At 44.2% G+C, this 19,183-nt stretch overlaps 1 protein-coding gene across 3 annotated transcripts in view; it reads right to left on the bottom strand.

Moving 5' to 3' along the window:
* Positions 1-19,183, bottom strand: part of Rab3GAP1 (RAB3 GTPase activating protein subunit 1) — a 330,004-nt gene that overhangs the window by 242,578 nt on the left and 68,243 nt on the right. For all 3 annotated transcript variants that reach the window (XM_050190865.2, XM_050190864.2, XM_055061565.2), the window contains exons 14-15: positions 18,487-18,561; positions 14,700-14,872 (exon numbers count right to left, since the gene is read on the bottom strand). In XM_050190865.2, the coding sequence (XP_050046822.1) occupies positions 14,700-14,872; positions 18,487-18,561 (248 nt within the window). The remainder of the gene's footprint in view (positions 1-14,699; positions 14,873-18,486; positions 18,562-19,183) is intronic.

The following is a 19,183-nucleotide window of genomic DNA, read 5'->3' on the forward strand; positions in this document are numbered from 1 at the left end:
GGGAAGTATCTGCTAGGAGAAAAGAGAGAGACAGACATCAAAGGACAGGGTGTTAGGAAATTTCCCTATTGCCAGTAACCTTTGTTATAACAGCCTCCTGGGTGCCTCCTGAAGTAAAACTAGTTGTCTTCAATGAAAACAATTTCACTTGGACCTTTACATCAGCATGCATATGAAAGTTCCTTTCAAAGCAACTACCTAAAGACATTGAGGAAATCAACATTCAACGCTGAAGTTTGCATGTCAAGACATGCAAGGCACAGCCTAGTAGCATCAACCAGAACTACTTGCAGCCAAAGGCTATTTTTTCTGAAATACCAAAAGTTCTAGTGAACATAAATAGTGATTAAAAGAACATGATAGACAAAACGATTAACTGCATTTGCATTGGATGTAATATGACCTGCATGCATTAATGGGGTGGAAACAGTAGTGGTAAAACAGTAATGGTATGCTGAAACCAAGTCTACATAAATACATACTATGCACAGTCGACAATGAATGAAACATGATAATTTGAGAGAGCTGTATTCAGTGCGTCCTGCAAAATGGCTTATGTGCTGCAAACATTAAGAGAAAAACATGCAAGAAGCACATGAATACTAAGGCATGCTTAATTAATGAGTGGTTTCTCAGTGCACCATCAACGGGTGCAAACTGACGCAGGCTGTGTTGCCAGTTCAAGGCTTCAGAGGTAGGCGTTTAAAGTTTTTGACACACTTTATTGTCACTGCCTACTCTTAACTGCGCAAAAGACCTTCATTACACTTGCAATTCAGCACCTCTCTAAAATGACTCTTCCACTTGTGTCCTTCTGTGTCGATGCAGCCAGTGGCGTAGACAAAAATATATTTTGGAGGGGGGGGGGTCTCAGTAGACAACTCACATATATATATATAATCTGGAAGTTGTACGCCATGCAAAGACAAACTACTAGCACTCCATGGACAAGAACACCTTAATGAGGATCTACGTTTTTGCACTGCCGAAACAACACTTTGCTTTACTTCTGACAAAAGTTTTTCAATGCTAAGGCATGCAGCCACTTCGCACGAAGTTATGCTATCGTCCTTATGGTATTATTAAAGATGATGATATTAAAAAAACTTAGATTTCGGTTATGAATTGCACCAATTATATAATGTATGTCGATGACCTAGCTGGTACATGACTTGAAAGAATAAACCACTAAAATGGGGCCAAACAAAAGCAAGAAAGCACACTATCGTGCATCTTCTTGTTCGCAGGCCAGAGTTGTTGCAGCCCAGGTAACAGTGGAGACAACCATTGTTTTCCAGCTAGATCTTCTAGTGAGTGGTACGGCGATGGCTACGTACAGAAGAGGGCGGGCACTATTTTGAGTGTCGCCCATCACTCCATCGTGCTTTCGGCATTGTGGGCATGATATATTATTCTAGATCTAAAAATACAGGAATGAACCTTTGCACTAGAACTTCGATAGTATCATGAGATGCAAGTTTCATTCACTTTCGGTGACCTTCTGTCAGACTTTTTTGAAGAGATGTTTGAAAGTGACTTGCGATCATGGTATCGTAATCATCACGCAATGCACACTGTTATTTGATCACACTCGGGAATTGAGGCAGACAGTCTGAAGCAGGGCTGATTCTTTTTTAGAAGCCTTTGTGAAAAGTAAGGCAGCCGTAGTTCACAGTAAAGTAAGTGCTAGTCGCTGCAAGAGATTTCAAAGTGTTGCGTCTCCCAACACCTGTTTATTCTGAAAAGTGCCGAAACTTTTAGTTACAATGGGCTCTCCGCAATAAGCAGCACGTGTTACAACGGGGTAGGTGAGTGTCTGGGAGACGATTGGTCATGGCAATTTGCTGTTGAGCAATCAGGCAATGATGAGACAGCCTCCCTATGTCCATACTTATCTGCTAACTTCTTGACGCCTTTTATGTGCATTCCCCCTGTATTCATCACCCCACTCCCCTTCTTAAAATTCTTTTCCATTAGTCACTGTCACACTCTTCAACATTCAATTGGCTGTTGAATGGTGCAGCGGCCCCTATTTCTGGTTCTGCATGGACTTCGAGGCCTTTGCCTACCTGCTCTCCCACCTGTTGTGGCGGTTTTTTAGCTTTCCTGGCCCAGCACCCCTAACCTTGATATATTTTGCCACATGCAAATAAGGGTTCTGTAGGTCTTTCTTTCTTGTCCCGTGAGCAAACCTTTTCTTGCCCCTTTCTTCGACTTTCTCACTGCTGCTGCTGTCTGGCACACAGCATCAGGCGGTGGTTCAGAGAGTGTGTATACATGACAGGAGCACGGCAGAGATGAAATGCAATGCGAGAAACTCATCTGGACCTCTGTACCGTGTAGAGTGTGCATAATGCCCTCTGGAGCTCCTTGGGCATCGCTGCATTAGCCTCTTGACAGCCACAATTATCTGTGACCCCCCGCAATAGCATTGCAGAAATTGCAGTGCTTACCTTTCTACTAACGTGAAAGTCTAGAGGTAAGCTAGATAGAATGGTTGAGAGGAGGGGGAGAGGAGGTAGAAAATGGGTAGAACTGACGCAGTCGCAAAGCAAGTGAATAACAGCCTTGCCACTCTTCGCTTGCGGTTCCCATACAAGGAGGGGGAGGGATGGCGTATAGGGAAAACGTGATATCAGATGGCAAGGAAACGCTACTTCTATACACCATTTTTTCATGGGCGCCACCATATTGCTACGCAGTGGCGCCATCTATGGGCAGTCGGCATGCTGGCTTGGGTGGCCGTTCTGTCTTGCATGGCAGGTATACGCTCGGCGGTAGTTTCTGGTGCTTGTTTTCGCGCTCGCGCGGTCTATTTAGTGCGATGTGGCATATTCTACGTGGAAGACGATTCTGTGAGACGTACTGAAGCGGTATAAGTAGGTATGGCTGGACTTTCTTCTGGCGTTGAGCCAGACGGAGCACGCACCGTGATATGTGCGCAAGAGTTTGAGCCTACAATCAGTCTCGGAGATAAACTGTGTATTTCTGAATGTTACATTCACAAATGTGACCTTATTGCAGTATTATCCTCTAGTTCTAAGCTGTGGTTTAGGAGCAATGAAACATATGCGACGATCGTAGCAGCGTGAGTACCGTTCTGCTACGATAGGAGCTGTGCTGTTATACTTTGACAAACGTGCAAACTGTTAGCTGCAGATTACATTGCCTGACTACTTGGTTTGGTGGATGCGGTTTTCACCCATGAATAAGATAGTTTTGGTTAGTAATAACAGCATACCTTACAGTCTGAATTAAGCTTGTCCAGCAAAGCGACCATCGACGAACTGCGTGAGCGTCCTAAGCAGTGGTAGGAGCTGCATTACAGATATCTTTGTTCTTTATGGCGCATGGTCCAAGCATACGGCATCAACGTTTATAAATCTATAAACCTTGTGCGGTGTGACTATGCTGGGTCGTATTGCGGCGTTAGCCCGGTTTTTTTTCTTTCTTTTTCGAAAAAGAGGATGATACCAGATTTTTTTTCGGTTGTGTTCATTCTGTTCTTTACGACGCGCTCACACGTGTTACGGAAATTTTTTTCTCAAAAATAGCTATCGCATTCTTATTGTGCGATCCCTCTCATATATTACGACTTTACAGGGCAAAAAGGATATGCCGAAGCACATAGTATGTATGCATCATGCTGGTTCATGAACCACAGTGATCGCTGTGTTGAGCAGCGCCATCGACCTCATGCAGGAAGGAAGGCTAGCGTAGACATATAGTGGTTTCAAGCCTACTAGACTTGAAATGCAGGAGAATGATGCCGATGTATCACAATTATTTGATAGCGCTTGCCACTTAGATGTTTCGTGGTTGCCTTAGGTTGGCTGTACACAAGTATGTGCCATTATGTTTTATGTTTTAGTCCCTACATCAAGGGATCAGATAGTGAGCAGATTTGCCAGACCCACCGGTTCTCCTCGTTGAATTAAAACTGATATACATAAAATAGTTCACACCACATACACACACCGCAGCTGATAATGCGCGTCACATGTTTGTGCCCCCAAGCGATATTTCCGCATACTGTAGTTACCGATGCACCGAAGAGCTACACATTGGTTCCCTGATGACCTTATATGAACGGACACTGCGTAAATTTTACAAAGTACGATCTAAAACATCTCGAAATCATTTCGCAGCACACGACAGCAATACTTTCAAGCAGCGCCGCGCCAGATCGCACAAGCCAGAGAGGAGGAAAGGCTCGCTGCGCGCCCTTTCCTCCTCGCCTGATGAAAAGGTCTATAGACATAACAGTGGTTGCGGTAATTGGGATAAATTTAAGTTCAAGGTTTGCCATGTTATGTTTCTGATATTTCTGAAAAATAAACACCGTGCAAATTTGTCCAGTGGACAACTTAAGCAGGGTGTGCAAAAGCAGAGCTGCATTTAAAGCACACCGTAGGGTCTAGGCGACACTGCGGAAGCGGTCACACGTCAAACCAACACTTCTGTGCCTGCCATGGTAGCTCTGTGGCTACGGCATTGCTCAAGGTCGTCGGTTTGATCCTGACCATGGCAGCCACATTTCGACTGGAGCGAAATAAAAAACTCTTGTGCACTCAGATTTAGGGACACTTAAAGAACACCACATTGTCACAGTGTCAAAATTAATCCGATTGTAGTTTTGGCACGTACAACCTCATAATTCAATTAAAGTTCAATACTTCTACCATGATGCGATGTGCCATGTGAGGCAATGAATATGCTCAACCCTCTCAGAGGTTATGAAGTATGGTGCATAACAATGGCTCAAGCAAACACCTCCTCCTCTGTGTTCTGTGCATTATGCAGACAAACAACAGTGGTGCACGCAAGGTAACGTTTAACATCAACTCACCACTCTCGTGTTAGACTAAATGTTGAAGAAATTAAACATTTGTCATCAAAATCACCGTTAATTATGGTCAATCAAAACAGCGCAGAAAGCTTCACTTACATCGATTCACAAAGTGCATGGGATCTGCATAATATTTTGTCCTGTTTTCATTCTTCACAGTCTGTACAAACTAGCCTAAAGGCAAGCTCATCTCAAGTTTATTAACATACTGAAAGCCTGAGACAAGAGAAAGAAGTAGAAGAAAAAAAGTGGGGGCGGGGGGGATGCGCTTATTATGCATTCGCTAGACAAGCAAGCTGCAATATTTTAGAAATGATTTTCTTCTGCACAGCATGAGAAGCTTTTCAACGACACAAAGACCTGGTGGGGAGCAACGATGCGCCCAAGTCTTATGCATGAGCTCATCCCATTTTTATCTGTGTGTGAAATTTGTAGCGCTGATCCCCCCTCAGCAGTTATGGTTAACACAATCTGGAATGAGATGAAGGTGCGCCATGAGTGGGGCCGCAATGTTCTGTGCAGGAACCACTAGCCCTCGCCTTCCTTTCACATTTAAGCTTTCCCTTTCATTCATGTCGCTCTTTCGGAGCCTACCTCCAGAAACTTTCTGTTCCGCGGGAAAGCTGGAAAGGGGGGGGATTCGTCAGAAAATTTTGGGGAGGGGGGGGGGGGTTTGAACCCTCCCTGACTACACCAATGGATGCAGCAACCTTCTGTGTCAGAGCAATCAATGAACACCCCAGCCAATCTGTCAAGTGCATACAGCACCAGGCTGAGTGCAGACATGAAGTGAACATCCAACCAAGTGTGATCATTTCTGAAGCTGCTGCTCTTAATACAGTTACCTACAGCCCAACTAAGAGTCAAATGCATTTACACGCAAATACTTCTTGCAGTGCAGACAATTCTAATCCCAGTTAAACTACTGGTATAGCATGGCGTTTTGACCCACGAAGTAATGCCGGTGAGTGCATTTCTGTTCTTTGTAATCCCAACAATAAATCTTGACATTAAACCAGCACATATATATAGTAGTTGGCTCTTGGATATCCCTAAAGCACACAGACCTGTTAACATAAATATGCATAATATACAACAGTTTAATTATATAGAGGTGTAACACCTAAATTATTGCAACACCTTAGGTGTTACATATGAACTCAGGAAATTGTGCGGGGGATAGTCAAATAAGCACTCACATGCTTAGAAAAGTGCACAATGTGCAGTAAAAAGTGCAGGTCTGTGAGTCAGTAAGAGCACAACGAAACAAAAAGGAGCAACAGCAGAAATCGGTCCAAATGTGCAGTCCCATTATAGTGCTAAGCACACAAAGCAGCATCTACGCAAAAGCAGCCACCCTGCTCCCACACATCTGACCCCTCAAGCTCTGTATTGTGATCCTGTAAGAATGTTTAGCAGGGCCAAGAGGGTATAACCATAGTACACGCTGCTGCATACAGTGGCAGCAGTTCATATAATTGATGCCCCTGATATTATAAGATAGTTCATGACCACAATGAAGCCGTTGCCAATATGAATGCAGCACTGTGGCCACTCTACCCTCAAAAATAAGTTGGTAAGCATATTCTGATTTTCATAAGTAAATCTTTTCAACTTTTTTTAATCAGTTTTATTACAATGAGGTTTTATTACAACAAATTTTTGTGGGCCCTGACAATTTTGTTGTGGCAAGATTTGTCCGTACCTTCAAGCAATAATAGAGGTGGGGACTCGCTTGGGAGTTTACAGCAGTCCCCTTGATTCCTGGGAGGATTACTTGCCCACAATGCACACAGAATGAATGAAGCAGAATAAAGTAGTCACAGAAGTTTCATTACTTCAAGGTAATCAAATTGGTTGCCAGCAACAGCAAGGCAACAGTCACTTCCTGGATGCACTGGAAATAACTTTTATCTATTATGTGGACTGTATCGGCATGGCAAACTGAATGGCAAGCCCCAATCCGTGAAGTACACTTCAATCCTGGTGACCATGATCATTTGTTACAATGCACCATGTATGGCTTTCAAGAAACATACCATATTTTCGCGATTCTAAGCACCCCCCCTCTATTTTAGCGAAAAAAATTGGGAAAAAAGTTAGCATGCGAATCTAAGCACCCCCCTATTTGTTAGGAAGCGTGCTGTTAAGAATGGCCAGCTGCCGTGCAGGATTGCCAGCCACTTACGACACTGACGGCAACCTCCCGGCGCTGTTAAGAATGGCCAGCTGCCGTGCAGGATTGCCAGCCACTTACGACAATGACGGCCAACATACCGGGAGCTTCGCCGCCTCCTTCTAGCCACAGCGTGACTAAATTGACTTTGTGACGGAATGAGCTCGGCGGGCCAACTATTGTTCCCCAACTCCCCAACGCGCTACTAGGAACGGCTCCGAGTGCTACGGGGCCCCTCTGACGTCGGCTCCAGACCTTCGCACCTGTGTGTTTGCGTGTGTGTGTGTAAACCGTGCCGTGGAGAGGCGGCTAGTTTGCGATGACTAAACGAACGTTCGCATCTCCTTGTATCGCCGGAGGACCGAGTGTTTAAAAACTGCTGTTGTGCGGATGCTCGACACACTTCTCTTGAGCAGTCATGTTGGACTGACACTCTCTCTGAAGCAGTCATGTTAGACTGATGTACTTTCTCAAACAGTCATGTTAGACTGATATAAATATTGTAAATAAACCCATATTCCTCGTTCTCGATGAGAAGCAGTCCTTCCCTTCATCAACGTCCTCAGCGTGAATAAGTTAGACGACGGCATGGGCCAGCTACCTTCTAATTCATGTCCGACTCCAATCTTGACAACGGATCACGAGCGATGGGATTGAGCCCCCAATCCTGACAACTGGCTCACAGCGGTGAGATGGACTTTGCGACGTGGTGCTGTGACTGCGGTGAGTGCTTGGTTCTTGCTTTGACTCTATAGGCTTCATTTTGTGGTTGTTCTGTTTAGAACAGTAGGGAAGCTGGATTGTTGAGTGTTGGCTAGGTTGTGTTTTCCTAGCTAGATTTAGAGAGCAGGATCAAGGCAGTAAAGTCCCAATCATGGAGTTAAGGACACTGCTGAGAGACGAATTGTTGATTGTTGGTGAGGAACTTGGCCTAGATGTGCGCAAGGAAATGCTAAAATCGGAATTATTGGAGCTAATTTCCAATCAGGCCAGTGAGGAAGATATTGAAATGGGATTGGAACTTCTCAAAAAGAGAGAGAAACGGGAAAGAGAAAGAGAAGAACGAGAGAGAAAAGAACAAGAGAGAGAGGAACGCGATAAAGATCGCGAGTTAAGAAAAATGCAATTTGAACTTGAAAGCAAACGTTTGGAGTTGTCTCAAGGAAGTGAAGGCGCTCTGGGACAATCAAGTGAGGCAGAATCGTACCGCATGGACAGGCTACTAAAGCCATTTGAGGTCGGGACCGACATAGGCTTGTTCCTAAGCAATTTTGAAAGGACTTGCGAAAAGATGAACTTCGACCCGAGTACATGGCCACAGCGGTTGCTGTCTATGTTGCCGTGTGAGGCGGCGGAAGTAATCGCCAGATTGAGTGCACAGGATGCATATGATTATGCAAAAGTTAAGGCTAGACTCCTGAAGAAATACCGCCTTTCAGCCGAAGCTTTTCGGCAAAGGTTAGAAGCACAGGCAAGAAAGATAGCGAGGGATATCCGGAGTTTGCATATAGCTTAAAGGCCAACCTAGTCGAGTGGCTTAAAAGCGTGGAAGCGTACGACAGCAGAGACATGATCATTGAATGCATGTGTCTAGAGCAGTTTTACAAAACCATTCCCCAAGCTGTGAAACTGTGGGTGCAAGACAGAGGGAATGTAAACACTGTGGAAAGGGCGGCCGAATTAGCCGAAGAGTACGCAACCCGTAGAAAGTTGAACGCCGAGGACGGAAACTTGGACGGTCGAAATGGACCGCGGAAACCATTTCCGTTCAAAAGGGGTGCACAAACTAGACGATCGGAGCCTGTAGGCATGGCGGAAAAGCCCGCAGAAAAGAGCGAGGAGAAACTTAACGGAGAAACCGCACAAAAAGAACAGAACAGAAAATTCGAATCTTTTAGACCAATTCGCTGTTACAAATGCCACAAACTGGGACATATAGCTGTAAACTGCGGGAAGCCTAGCGTAGTTTTCTCCTACGTGGAGGAAAAAGATGAGAATAGGGAACTTTTAAGTCCATATCTTCAAGACCTGCAAGTTAATGGAAAACCATGCCGAGTGCTAAGAGACAGTGCCGCCACGATGGACATTGTCCATCCGTCTTACGTGACGGTAGATGACTTCACCGGAGAAGTAGCATGGATAAAACAGGTTGTAGAAGAACACAGCGTGTGTCAGCCCATGGCCAAAGTCAAAATCAATGGACCATTCGGGGAGCTAGAGACCGAGGCTGCAGTTTCCAAATTTTTGTCACTGCAGTATCCTTACATCTTTTCGAATCGTTCGAATCAGTTACTGCGTGACAAAGGGCTCAAACTGGGAGAGGGCATAGTACAAGCATTGACCCGAGGCCAAGCTCGTAAGATCGCGGCGCTTTCAGCTGAAAATGCACAAGCTCCTCCAGCGAAAGCAGAAAAGGGGATAACTTCAATACCCGAATCCGAGCTAGGCCCGAGGGACAAAAGAACAGTTGAGGAGAGCCTGCCAGCTGACCAGCTCAATGAGAGTGTAGCACTAGAGTGTCAAAGTTCTAGCCTGCAGGAAGAGCAAGCTGACGCACTCACAAGCGAGACAGGGTCGTTATTATCACCGGTCTCAAAGAACTTTGATCAGCTCTTACGTGTGGATAGAGAGTCACTGGCAGCCGAGCAAAAGAATGATGAGAGCTTAGCTAAATTACATCACACAGCTAAACAAGGCATTGCTAGGCGCAACGTGACGATACATGAGAGAGGAGGATTGTTGTATCGGCACTACAGAGATCGAAAGGGTAGGATTTTAGATCAGTTAGTCGTACCTACAAAGTACAGGGAGGACCTTTTGAGTCTCTGTCATGGAAATGGGTGGTCCGGCCACCTAGGCATAAACAAATCAAAGGAAAGATTGCTTATGGAATACTACTGGCCTGGCTGTTTCAAAGACGTAGAAAACTTTGTAAGATCATGCGACGCCTGCCAGCGTTCTGGTAAACCAGGAGAGACATGGAAAGCTCCACTGAAGGTAGTGCCCTTAATAACAGAGCCTTTCCGACGACTTGTAATAGACTCGGTAGGGCCTCTTCCAAAAACAAAATCGGGCTACAGGTACTTGTTTACCATGCTGTGTCCGGCTACAAAGTTTCCAGAAGCAATCCCTTTGAAAGAGCTCAGCTCCACCGAAGTAGTAGACGCGCTTTTGACAGTGTTTGCACGAGTTGGGTTTCCAGCCGAAATTCAGGCAGGTCAAGGGTCAGTATTCACGAGCGCACTGACTTCCACATTCTTGCAAAAGTGCGGGGTAAAGTTAATACACAGTTCTGTCTATCACCCTCAGTCAAACAGTGTAGAGAGGTGGCATTTGGTGCTTAAGCGAGTTTTGCGTGCACTCTGTTACGAGCACAAGGAGGACTGGGAGAACTGTCTGCCGGCAACTTTGTTCGCTTTGCGAACGGTTCCACATGAAGCGACAGGGTTCTCGCCAGCAGAACTAGTGTATGGGAGGACACTCCGTTCTCCACTAAGAATGTTAAGAGAGATGTGGGAGGAAAGAGGGGAGAGTCCAACAGTGGTTGAATACGTGCTAAAATTGCTGGAACGGCTAAGCGCAACCCAAGAACTAGTTGGAAAGAACATGGGAGTAGCTCAAAAGAAAGCCAAATTCTATTACGACAAGAATGCGAGGCTTCGTACGTTTAACGCCGGAGACCAGGTAATGATCCTCAAACCTTCAAGAAAGAACAAGCTTGAAGTTCACTGGGACGGGCCCGTTAAAGTGTTGCACAAACTTTCAGATACTAACTATGCTCTGAAAATGCCCGGTCGCAGGAAGGAGGTGAGGATATATCACTGCAATTTGATGAAGCCGTATATAGAGCGGAGCGGAGTTGTTAACTATACCATCAAAGAGCAGGATGGTACTAGTACCAAGTTTAAGGAGTATAGGGCGACCTCCAACTCTGATATCGGCCTAGATGAAGTAGTAGAACACTCAGTAAGCTCGCACTCTCTAAGACCCGAGCAGCTAGATGAGCTAAAAGAGGTGTTAGGGGAATATCTCGACAGATTCAGCGATAGGCAGGGTAGAACCGAACTAATAACGCATGAAATTGAGCTGACATCAACCGAACCAGTAAGAACAAAGCCTTACAGGGTGTCTCCAAGACAGAGAGAGATTATGGAGGCAGAGATACAGCGCATGCTAGAGTTGGGAGTTATTGAGCCCGCTGAGAGTGACTACACGTCACCGCTAATACTCGTAGAAACCCCTAACAAGGACCCTCGTCCATGTGTTGACTACAGGAAGTTAAATGCCATCACTAGGGATCAGCTGTACCCGATACCCAACATTGAGGAACGAATTGAAAGAGTTAGCGCTGCTAAATACATTTCAACTATAGATCTCGTGCGGGGGTACTGGCAAGTTCCCCTTTCAGAAAGTGCCAGCCGCTATGCCGCATTCATCTCACCTGTAGGCACTTTTCGCCCTCTCGCACTCAGCTTCGGGCTGAAGAACGCGCCGTTTAGCTTCTCTAAGTTAATGAATATTGTCCTAAAAGACTTGCAGGAGTTCGCCTTGCCAAATCTTGATGATGTAGCAATTTTTTCGGACAGCTGGGAACAACACGTATCGCACCTCAAACAGGTGTTCTCACGGTTGAGGGAAGCCGGCTTAACAATGAAAGCGGAAAAGTGTAGGTTTGGTTGTTCGCAGGTTACTTATCTGGGCCATGTTGTTGGTCAGGGCATGAGACGGCTGGCCGAGCTGAAAATAGCTATGATTGGAGAATTTTCTCAGCCGCGCATGAAAACAGACCTTCGTTCATTTTTGGGACTTGTGGGGTACTATCAACGGTACATTCCGAATTACTCGCAATTGGCAAGTCCATTAACGGATGCCCTCCGAAAGGGAGCACCGAGTAACGTACACTGGGATAAGGACAAAGAGAACACTTTCCAAAGTTTGAAAACGCTATTGGTTTCTCGTCCTGTGCTTCGCGCGCCAGACTACACAAAGGAATTCATAGTTCAATGCGACACAAGCGACAGAGGTATGGGCATGGTACTTAGTCAGGTCGGCAACGATAACGAGGAGCATCCTATCCTCTATGCCAGCCGTAAACTAAATGTAAGGGAGGAAGCCTACAGCGCTTCAGAGAAGGAATGCGCTTGTTTAGTTTGGGCCGCCCAGAAGTTGTCGTGTTACTTGTACGGAGCGAAGTTCATCTTCGAGACTGACCACTGTTCTCTGACGTGGCTCAATCAAATGTCACACAAAAATGGCCGCTTGCTCCGATAGAGCCTCACTCTCCAAGAGTACAACTTCTCCGTTAGATATAAGAAGGGAAAGTTGCATAGTAATGCGGATGGTTTGAGCAGGCTAATTTGCATTCTGCGTTTGAGGGTCCCGCCTAAATTTTAGGGTTATTAGTGTTAATTTTTTTAAGCCAGGAAGATCTCCTCTCATTTAGCAGGATTCCCTCTATGATTGCTGAATTTGTCAGCACGAAATTGCTTCAGAAACTGGCATAGCGAAATGCAGCATTTTTTTTTTTTGTTTCTGCACTTATGTTGTTTTTTGTTTTGAAGCCTAGCGAGTCTAAGGTGAGAGCCAATGTACGTCATCTCGGCGCAGAGCCGTGTTGTGGGGTTCATTTTGCAGTTGCCCGTCCTTGTTGGATGTTTTGGGGCGGTGACATCAATAGACAGGTGGTCGCTGCGAGCCAAGGCATCAATCACCCCCTGACCACCAGCCATTCTCTTTCTGCGCAGCGGTTGTCAGCGCTAGACCGTCGAGATTTTTCGGGCCATGGAGGCGCTGTTAAGAATGGCCAGCTGCCGTGCAGGATTGCCAGCCACTTACGACACTGGCGGCAACCTCCCGGCGCTGTTAAGAATGGCCAGCTGCCGTACAGGATTGCCAGCCACTTACGACAGTGACGGCCAACATACCGGGAGCTTCGCCGCCTCCTTCTAGCCACAGCGTGACTAAATCGACTTTGTGACGGAATGAGCTCGGCGGGCCAACTATTGTTCCCCAACTCCCCAACGCTCTACTAGGAACGGCTCCGAGTGCTACGGGGCCCCTCTGACGTCGGCTCCAGACCTTCGCACCTGTGTGTTTGCGTGTGTGTGTGTAAACCGTGCCGCGGAGAGGTGGCTAGTTTGCGATGACTAAACGAACGTTCGCATCTCCTTGTATCGCCGGAGGACCGAGTGTTTAAAAACTGCTGTTGTGCGGATCCTCAACACACTTCTCTTGAGCAGTCATGTTGGACTGACACTCTCTCTGAAGCAGTCATGTTAGACTGATGTACTTTCTCAAACAGTCATGTTAGACTGATATAAATATTGTAAATAAACCCATATTCCTCGTTCTCGATGAGAAGCAGTCCTTCCCTTCATCAACGTCCTCAGCGTGAATAAGTTGGACGACGGCAGGGGCCAGCTACCTTCTAATTCATGCCAGACTCCAATCTTGACAACGGATCACGAGCGACGGGATTGAGCCCCCAATCCTGACAGCGCGTAGCCAAGGGCGCCAAGTGCGCTTGCTCACTCTATCATCGAGCCGGAGCTGTCGGAGTCCCGAGGTGGCACGGCATCCGCGGCGCGAGTACGCCGTACAGCCGGACTGTACGGATGTATGGCGAAAGCCACAGAAAGCGTCCCCATCAACCATCGAAAAGTGGATTTCGGACGCTTGGAAGCGGGTCGAAGTGGACGTTGTGGTCAAATCATTTAAGAACTGCTCGATCACAAACCACTTCCACGGAACGGAAGACGATCTGCTGTGGGATGCCGAGAGCGGCGGTTCAAGCGGTGCAACGAACTCGAGTGGCAGTGATAGTAACTGAGCATCCGACACAAGCGGTGGGTTCACTGTGTGCACCGATTTTTCTTTTGAATGTTTGCAAAATAAAATGTTATTTCTCGCACTCGTCTCGTCTTGATGTCGCAGCGAAAAGAGGGAGGGGGGGGTCTTTCTAGATTTTTTGAATCTAAGCACCCCCCCTCACTTTGGGCATCGCGATTGTGAAAAAAAGGGGGTGCTTAGAATCGAGTAAATACGGTATAAAGCCACTGTAGCTGTGTGAATACCAGAGGCTGTTCTACTGCTTCTTTCTGCTTATATATATGCAGCAGCCACTTTTGAGAATTTGTGAGACATGGCTTTCTGCTTTAAAGCACTCTTTGGCCTTGATTCCTTCCTTACCGTAGGAGAAGATGCCAATCCATGGTAATTTTGGAACCTCTTTTTATCAAAACACACTGGTTGCTGCACATATTGAGATTTATCAGACCATACTGAATATTTATTCGTAAAATTTGGGACAAATACTCAGTCAAGCATGAACATGAAGATTTGAATTATCCATCGTTTTACTTGGATAATTAAGAAATTTTTGCTGGTCCCATTAAATCGAAACAAGGAAGCCTTTACTGTGTGTGTGTTGTGTGTGTGCGTGCATATGTAAAAATCTCTGAAACTAATACATTAATATAAGAGAAAAGATGTATGGAAATATTGTATTAAAGCAGCAGAAAACCGTCTCCACAGCTTTGCAGCACTGCAATCAGTACCTACTGCAATGATTCAAGATGCCAAAAAGATGGCTACGGTCAAAGCATGATCAGCATGTAGGTTAGTACTTATTATGCTCAAAGAAAGAACAGTGCAACAATTTTAAGATGCACTTACCTTGGAAGAGTGAGGTTGTTTTCCCAGTAGTAACGCATCTCTGCAATCACTTTGACCCAAAGTTGTGCAAGTGCTTCGATGCCACCACAGGCGTGGTATACATGTGCTGCCGCAAGGGCCAGGCGCCAAAGGAGACTGTTTGGATGTGTCGTCTTCAATGAGTTCAGGCTTTCCTAAAGTGAAAGGCACTTTTTTTTAAAATGAATTTTACTCATAGGTAAAAGAAGACCATTACACACTATCGACACGCTCGTTTCAACAACCCAATAGGTCTCGAACCTTTAAAGCCTTTCCTTTTGGCCAATTATATATAATTTGTAAGCAAATTTTCATTAGTGTTGCCAACCAAAAGCAACTACACCACATGTAGGCATTCTGTCAAACATTGTCTAGTGTTTGGTAAGACCATGGTGCTCTTGGCCCACTCATCATTAAACACTGGTTGTTAATTTACTGCCTATACTTGTCTTGCGATACAGACAATCAAAATAAAGAATATCACAAAAATTCACAACGTTAAAATACCAGCAAATATTCATACTTTTCTTTTGCCTGTACGGAACATATTACAAAAAAATACAAGATTTTACGGCATACTTTGATACATTAAAAAAGAGTCTTTCTTCCTATTGCAACTAATACAGCATGTTCAAGCCAGGATTACCTTCAGAAAACTGTTCACATACAACTTGAGATGCAGGAGCCACAGCAATCACTGTGTTGGTTATTGTCACTAGTCAGCAGGGAGAAACTATCCAATACAACATATGTGAGCAACACTGTGATGCTCGCCCTAATTTTTTTCCTCAGCTTGTGCCTTTGCATGAAACTAGTGATGCTGTATCATCATGCCTACTCACCCTGGCTTGCTCAGGCAACAAATGCGCTAGTCTGCTTTCAACCCCCAACCACCTCTGGACCGAAAGCATATTTTTCAAGTTGGTGCACTTCTAGTGTAGAGAGTACACACATGCATCCAGTGACACCCATCAAATCCTCATATGTTTATTCATCTCTATAGGTGCCCTCCAAACATTAGAAGAAGTATTTATTTATGTATTTACTTATTTATTGAAGACACCACTAAAGGCCCTCAGAGAGGGCATAACAATGGTCAAGGGGGAGGAGTACAATAACATGTGAACCAGAATAGTTGCACAATCAATCAAAATCAATCAATCAAAGGTGTTTATTATAGTGCCCAAGAACAACCTCGAAGAAATGCACAGGAAAGACAGTGCATGCCCACACACACACATACACACATGTGCACACATAAAAAAATTAATAATTTCTCAATAAAGGTTTTAAGACCATAAAATTTGCACACAAAGAGAATACAAAGTAAAAGCACAGAAACAGAAAAGGATCACAGAATGGTGGAACCCACAACAGATGACCGTGTTTGTTCAGTTATTGAAATTTCCCAACAACACCTTTCAGGAAAATATTAAGATTAGACATGAAGATATCCAGGCACTCTGAATGGGTGCTATATGTCGCCTGCACTCTTGATAGAGGGTCCCAAGAAGCAGAGATGATGATGATGACGCCGCTGATTATTATTATTATTATTATTATTATTATTATTATTATTATTATTATTATTATTATTATCATTATTATTATTTGACTGAAATACAAACCTAAAAGAAAAGTATGCTACAAAGCGTACTTTTCTTTAAAAGAAGCAGCCTAAAATAATTTACTATAACACTTGTTTTTGTGAACCAAATTTGCTTGGAATACCCAGGAGGTGGGTACGTTGTGACGTCAAGATACACTGGCTCACTTTGCTCCTGCAACTGCTGCAGTTGCAACACGCAAGCATGGGCAGAAAAACCACCTGTGCCACTGTTGTTTACCTTCTTACTAGCAACATTATCATACCTACCCTTATTGTTACATACATTATCAAATTTTGGTGTGTCTCATGATATAAAGATAATGTTGATGACATCAGGTCCGGCATTTGGAGACAAACTTAATTTAGTATCGAAATAAATTATACCAGACGTGTTCCCCAACCTTTGTACTTCCTAAGTGCCATCCTTTTACATGTAAGACACACAGTAGTTCTGGTAACTTCAAAAATGTTTGTCAGCACTTCTTTAAGAGGAAGTGAAGCTGGCAAAGATCACATGATGCATAGAACATACAACCAATGTTTACAACAACAGAAGAATGGGTGTAAAGGGAAAGATGAAGCAGTTCAGCATAGAAGACAATTAGACAGAGTGATTGGATTAGGAAATATGCAGGTGTAGTGCCAGTTTAGCAGAAAAAGAACAGGGGTACAATTGCAAACATGTAGGAGAAGCCTTTGTCCTGCAACAGATTGAATCATGCTGATGATGATTATTCCAATGACTGCAAATATGAATGCCTAAATGCAGAATATCAATTACCAATTAAAACTGGTAGCCTGAAGAAAGAAACTTGCATCAAAGTCATTAAACAAGGCATAACAACAGGCGTGTGTCTTCACTGTTCAGCAAAAAAAAAAAAAAAAAGGATGAAGATTCAAGTTAAATCCAATACGTCCACATAACCAGTGCTGTATTTCCTTATTATCATTAGGAACTAATCAAGCCCACATTTAGGGAATTTTGTTGGTCACTTAAGGTAAGCCCAGACCAAATGCCTGGTTAACCCTTTGAAGGTTGTGCATGCATGTACGATGGCAATTGAACATTAAAAAAAAGAAAAGTGTTTTGGGAACAAAGCTTCACTTAATCTTCCTCTGGAGGTGCTGCAACTATCCATGATTTCTAGAAAAATATTCTTATTGTGCCACCACCCCTTGGCTTCTATCAAAAAAAAAATTTTTGCTTCGCTCTGTGATGTCTGCCACCACAGTAGTTAGGCAGCATTTTCACTTCACCTAGCTTATTGCCGCATGCTCACACCCGCACTTGCGCACTTTATAATAAGCATTTTCGTGCATGTCATTTCCAGTTAAGGGCGTCAGGAAGACTGATTTCTGTTTATCACTCAATGTGCCGCTGTGAGATGCTCACCTACATGGCTCTCCTGCAGGCATATGATTACTTTGCTTACAGACAGGCGCTCACAAACTGGCGGTACTGCCGCTCGTGGATATCATTTTGCAAGGTGCGTAAGGGCCTACAGAACTTAATGTAGCGATCTCACATTTTATTATTGCAAGTTTCTCAGTCATTTTGCTTTTGTCATGAGCACACACTACTGAGCTTGCTTGTAGGCTCTCACATGGCATGCTTTGCTTTTGCTATGGCTGTACCTCCCTGGGGCCGTATTCTCTAATGATCCACATCATTTTCCATTATTCTGGCAGTACGTCATCGGTTTGGGCCTGGATCAGAGGCTGCCGCACTTCTGGCTTTGCTGGGATGGAACCCCTGGCACAACGCATAATACATATGGAAAATGAAGTTAAAAGTTTTAAATCAGGAGTCTCAGTTGAGCTGAACCTATTTAAAACTATTTAAAACTTTAAAATAGGTCGTTTGATAATATTGCATTTGTAAAAAATTAATTATGGTAGTTCATTCATGCATTATACAATAAACCATACATAAATATGCTCACATTAAAAAAAGAATTGTCACTTTATTGCTGCCTAAAAAAAATTATTTCCTTAGTTTTTTTTCTAAGTAAGCCACTCTGAAGAACATAAACCTGCACTAAATAAATGTGAGCCCGAAGGGACACTTTTTCCGAAAGAAATGTGGCCCTCAATAGGTTAAAGGGTTGATGAAAAAACACCCATCTGCATCTCAATCTTCACAAGATCACAGTTTCCTACCTTGAGTTCCAAGAGCTTAGTATTTGTGTCTGCCTCAGGAGGTGACTCTATCTCAGGAGATTCAGCCAGCACATTCTGTAAAAAAGAATTACACGAGACGCTCACATATTCGAAAACAACATGTGTACTAGTTCTGCAGATCACAAAATTTATTTAACAGCCACTTGGGCCGGTAAGTATATCGAAGTGCAGGAAACTAATACAGTGCCAATTGGGACCCAAAATCTGCACTAAATGCAGTGAATCTAAAGCCGTTAAAATCAATATTCAAGTAAGATAGACAAGCTTCCACACAAACTTTCAAATCCATTAAGCACAACACTAGAGTAAAACAGCATTAATCACTCTAATCCCCCCACCTGCCGCAAAAGTCCCAGTGGCTATCGAGTTGCACTGCTGAGCTTGAGGGTGCAGGTTCGATCCCAGCCACGGTGGCAGCATTTCGATGGAGGCAAAATGAAATAACGCTTGCGTATTTAGATTTTGGTGAGTACAAATTAAAGACAAGTATTGATGCCATGTTGAAATTCCTGCGCCCGCTACCAATGACGCACTAAATTTCACCTAATTATTGAAGAAGCTAACTAACTGCTTATTGTTGAGAAAAGAACTGTATTGCACTTGAAAATAAACCCGAATTCAACCTGGCAACTTCAACAGGCTTTTCCTGCAAAAAGTAAAGGACTAAAGTGCATAT

This window comes from Dermacentor andersoni, chromosome 1, assembly GCF_023375885.2.
Source record: "Dermacentor andersoni chromosome 1, qqDerAnde1_hic_scaffold, whole genome shotgun sequence".
NCBI lineage: Eukaryota > Metazoa > Arthropoda > Arachnida > Ixodida > Ixodidae > Dermacentor > Dermacentor andersoni.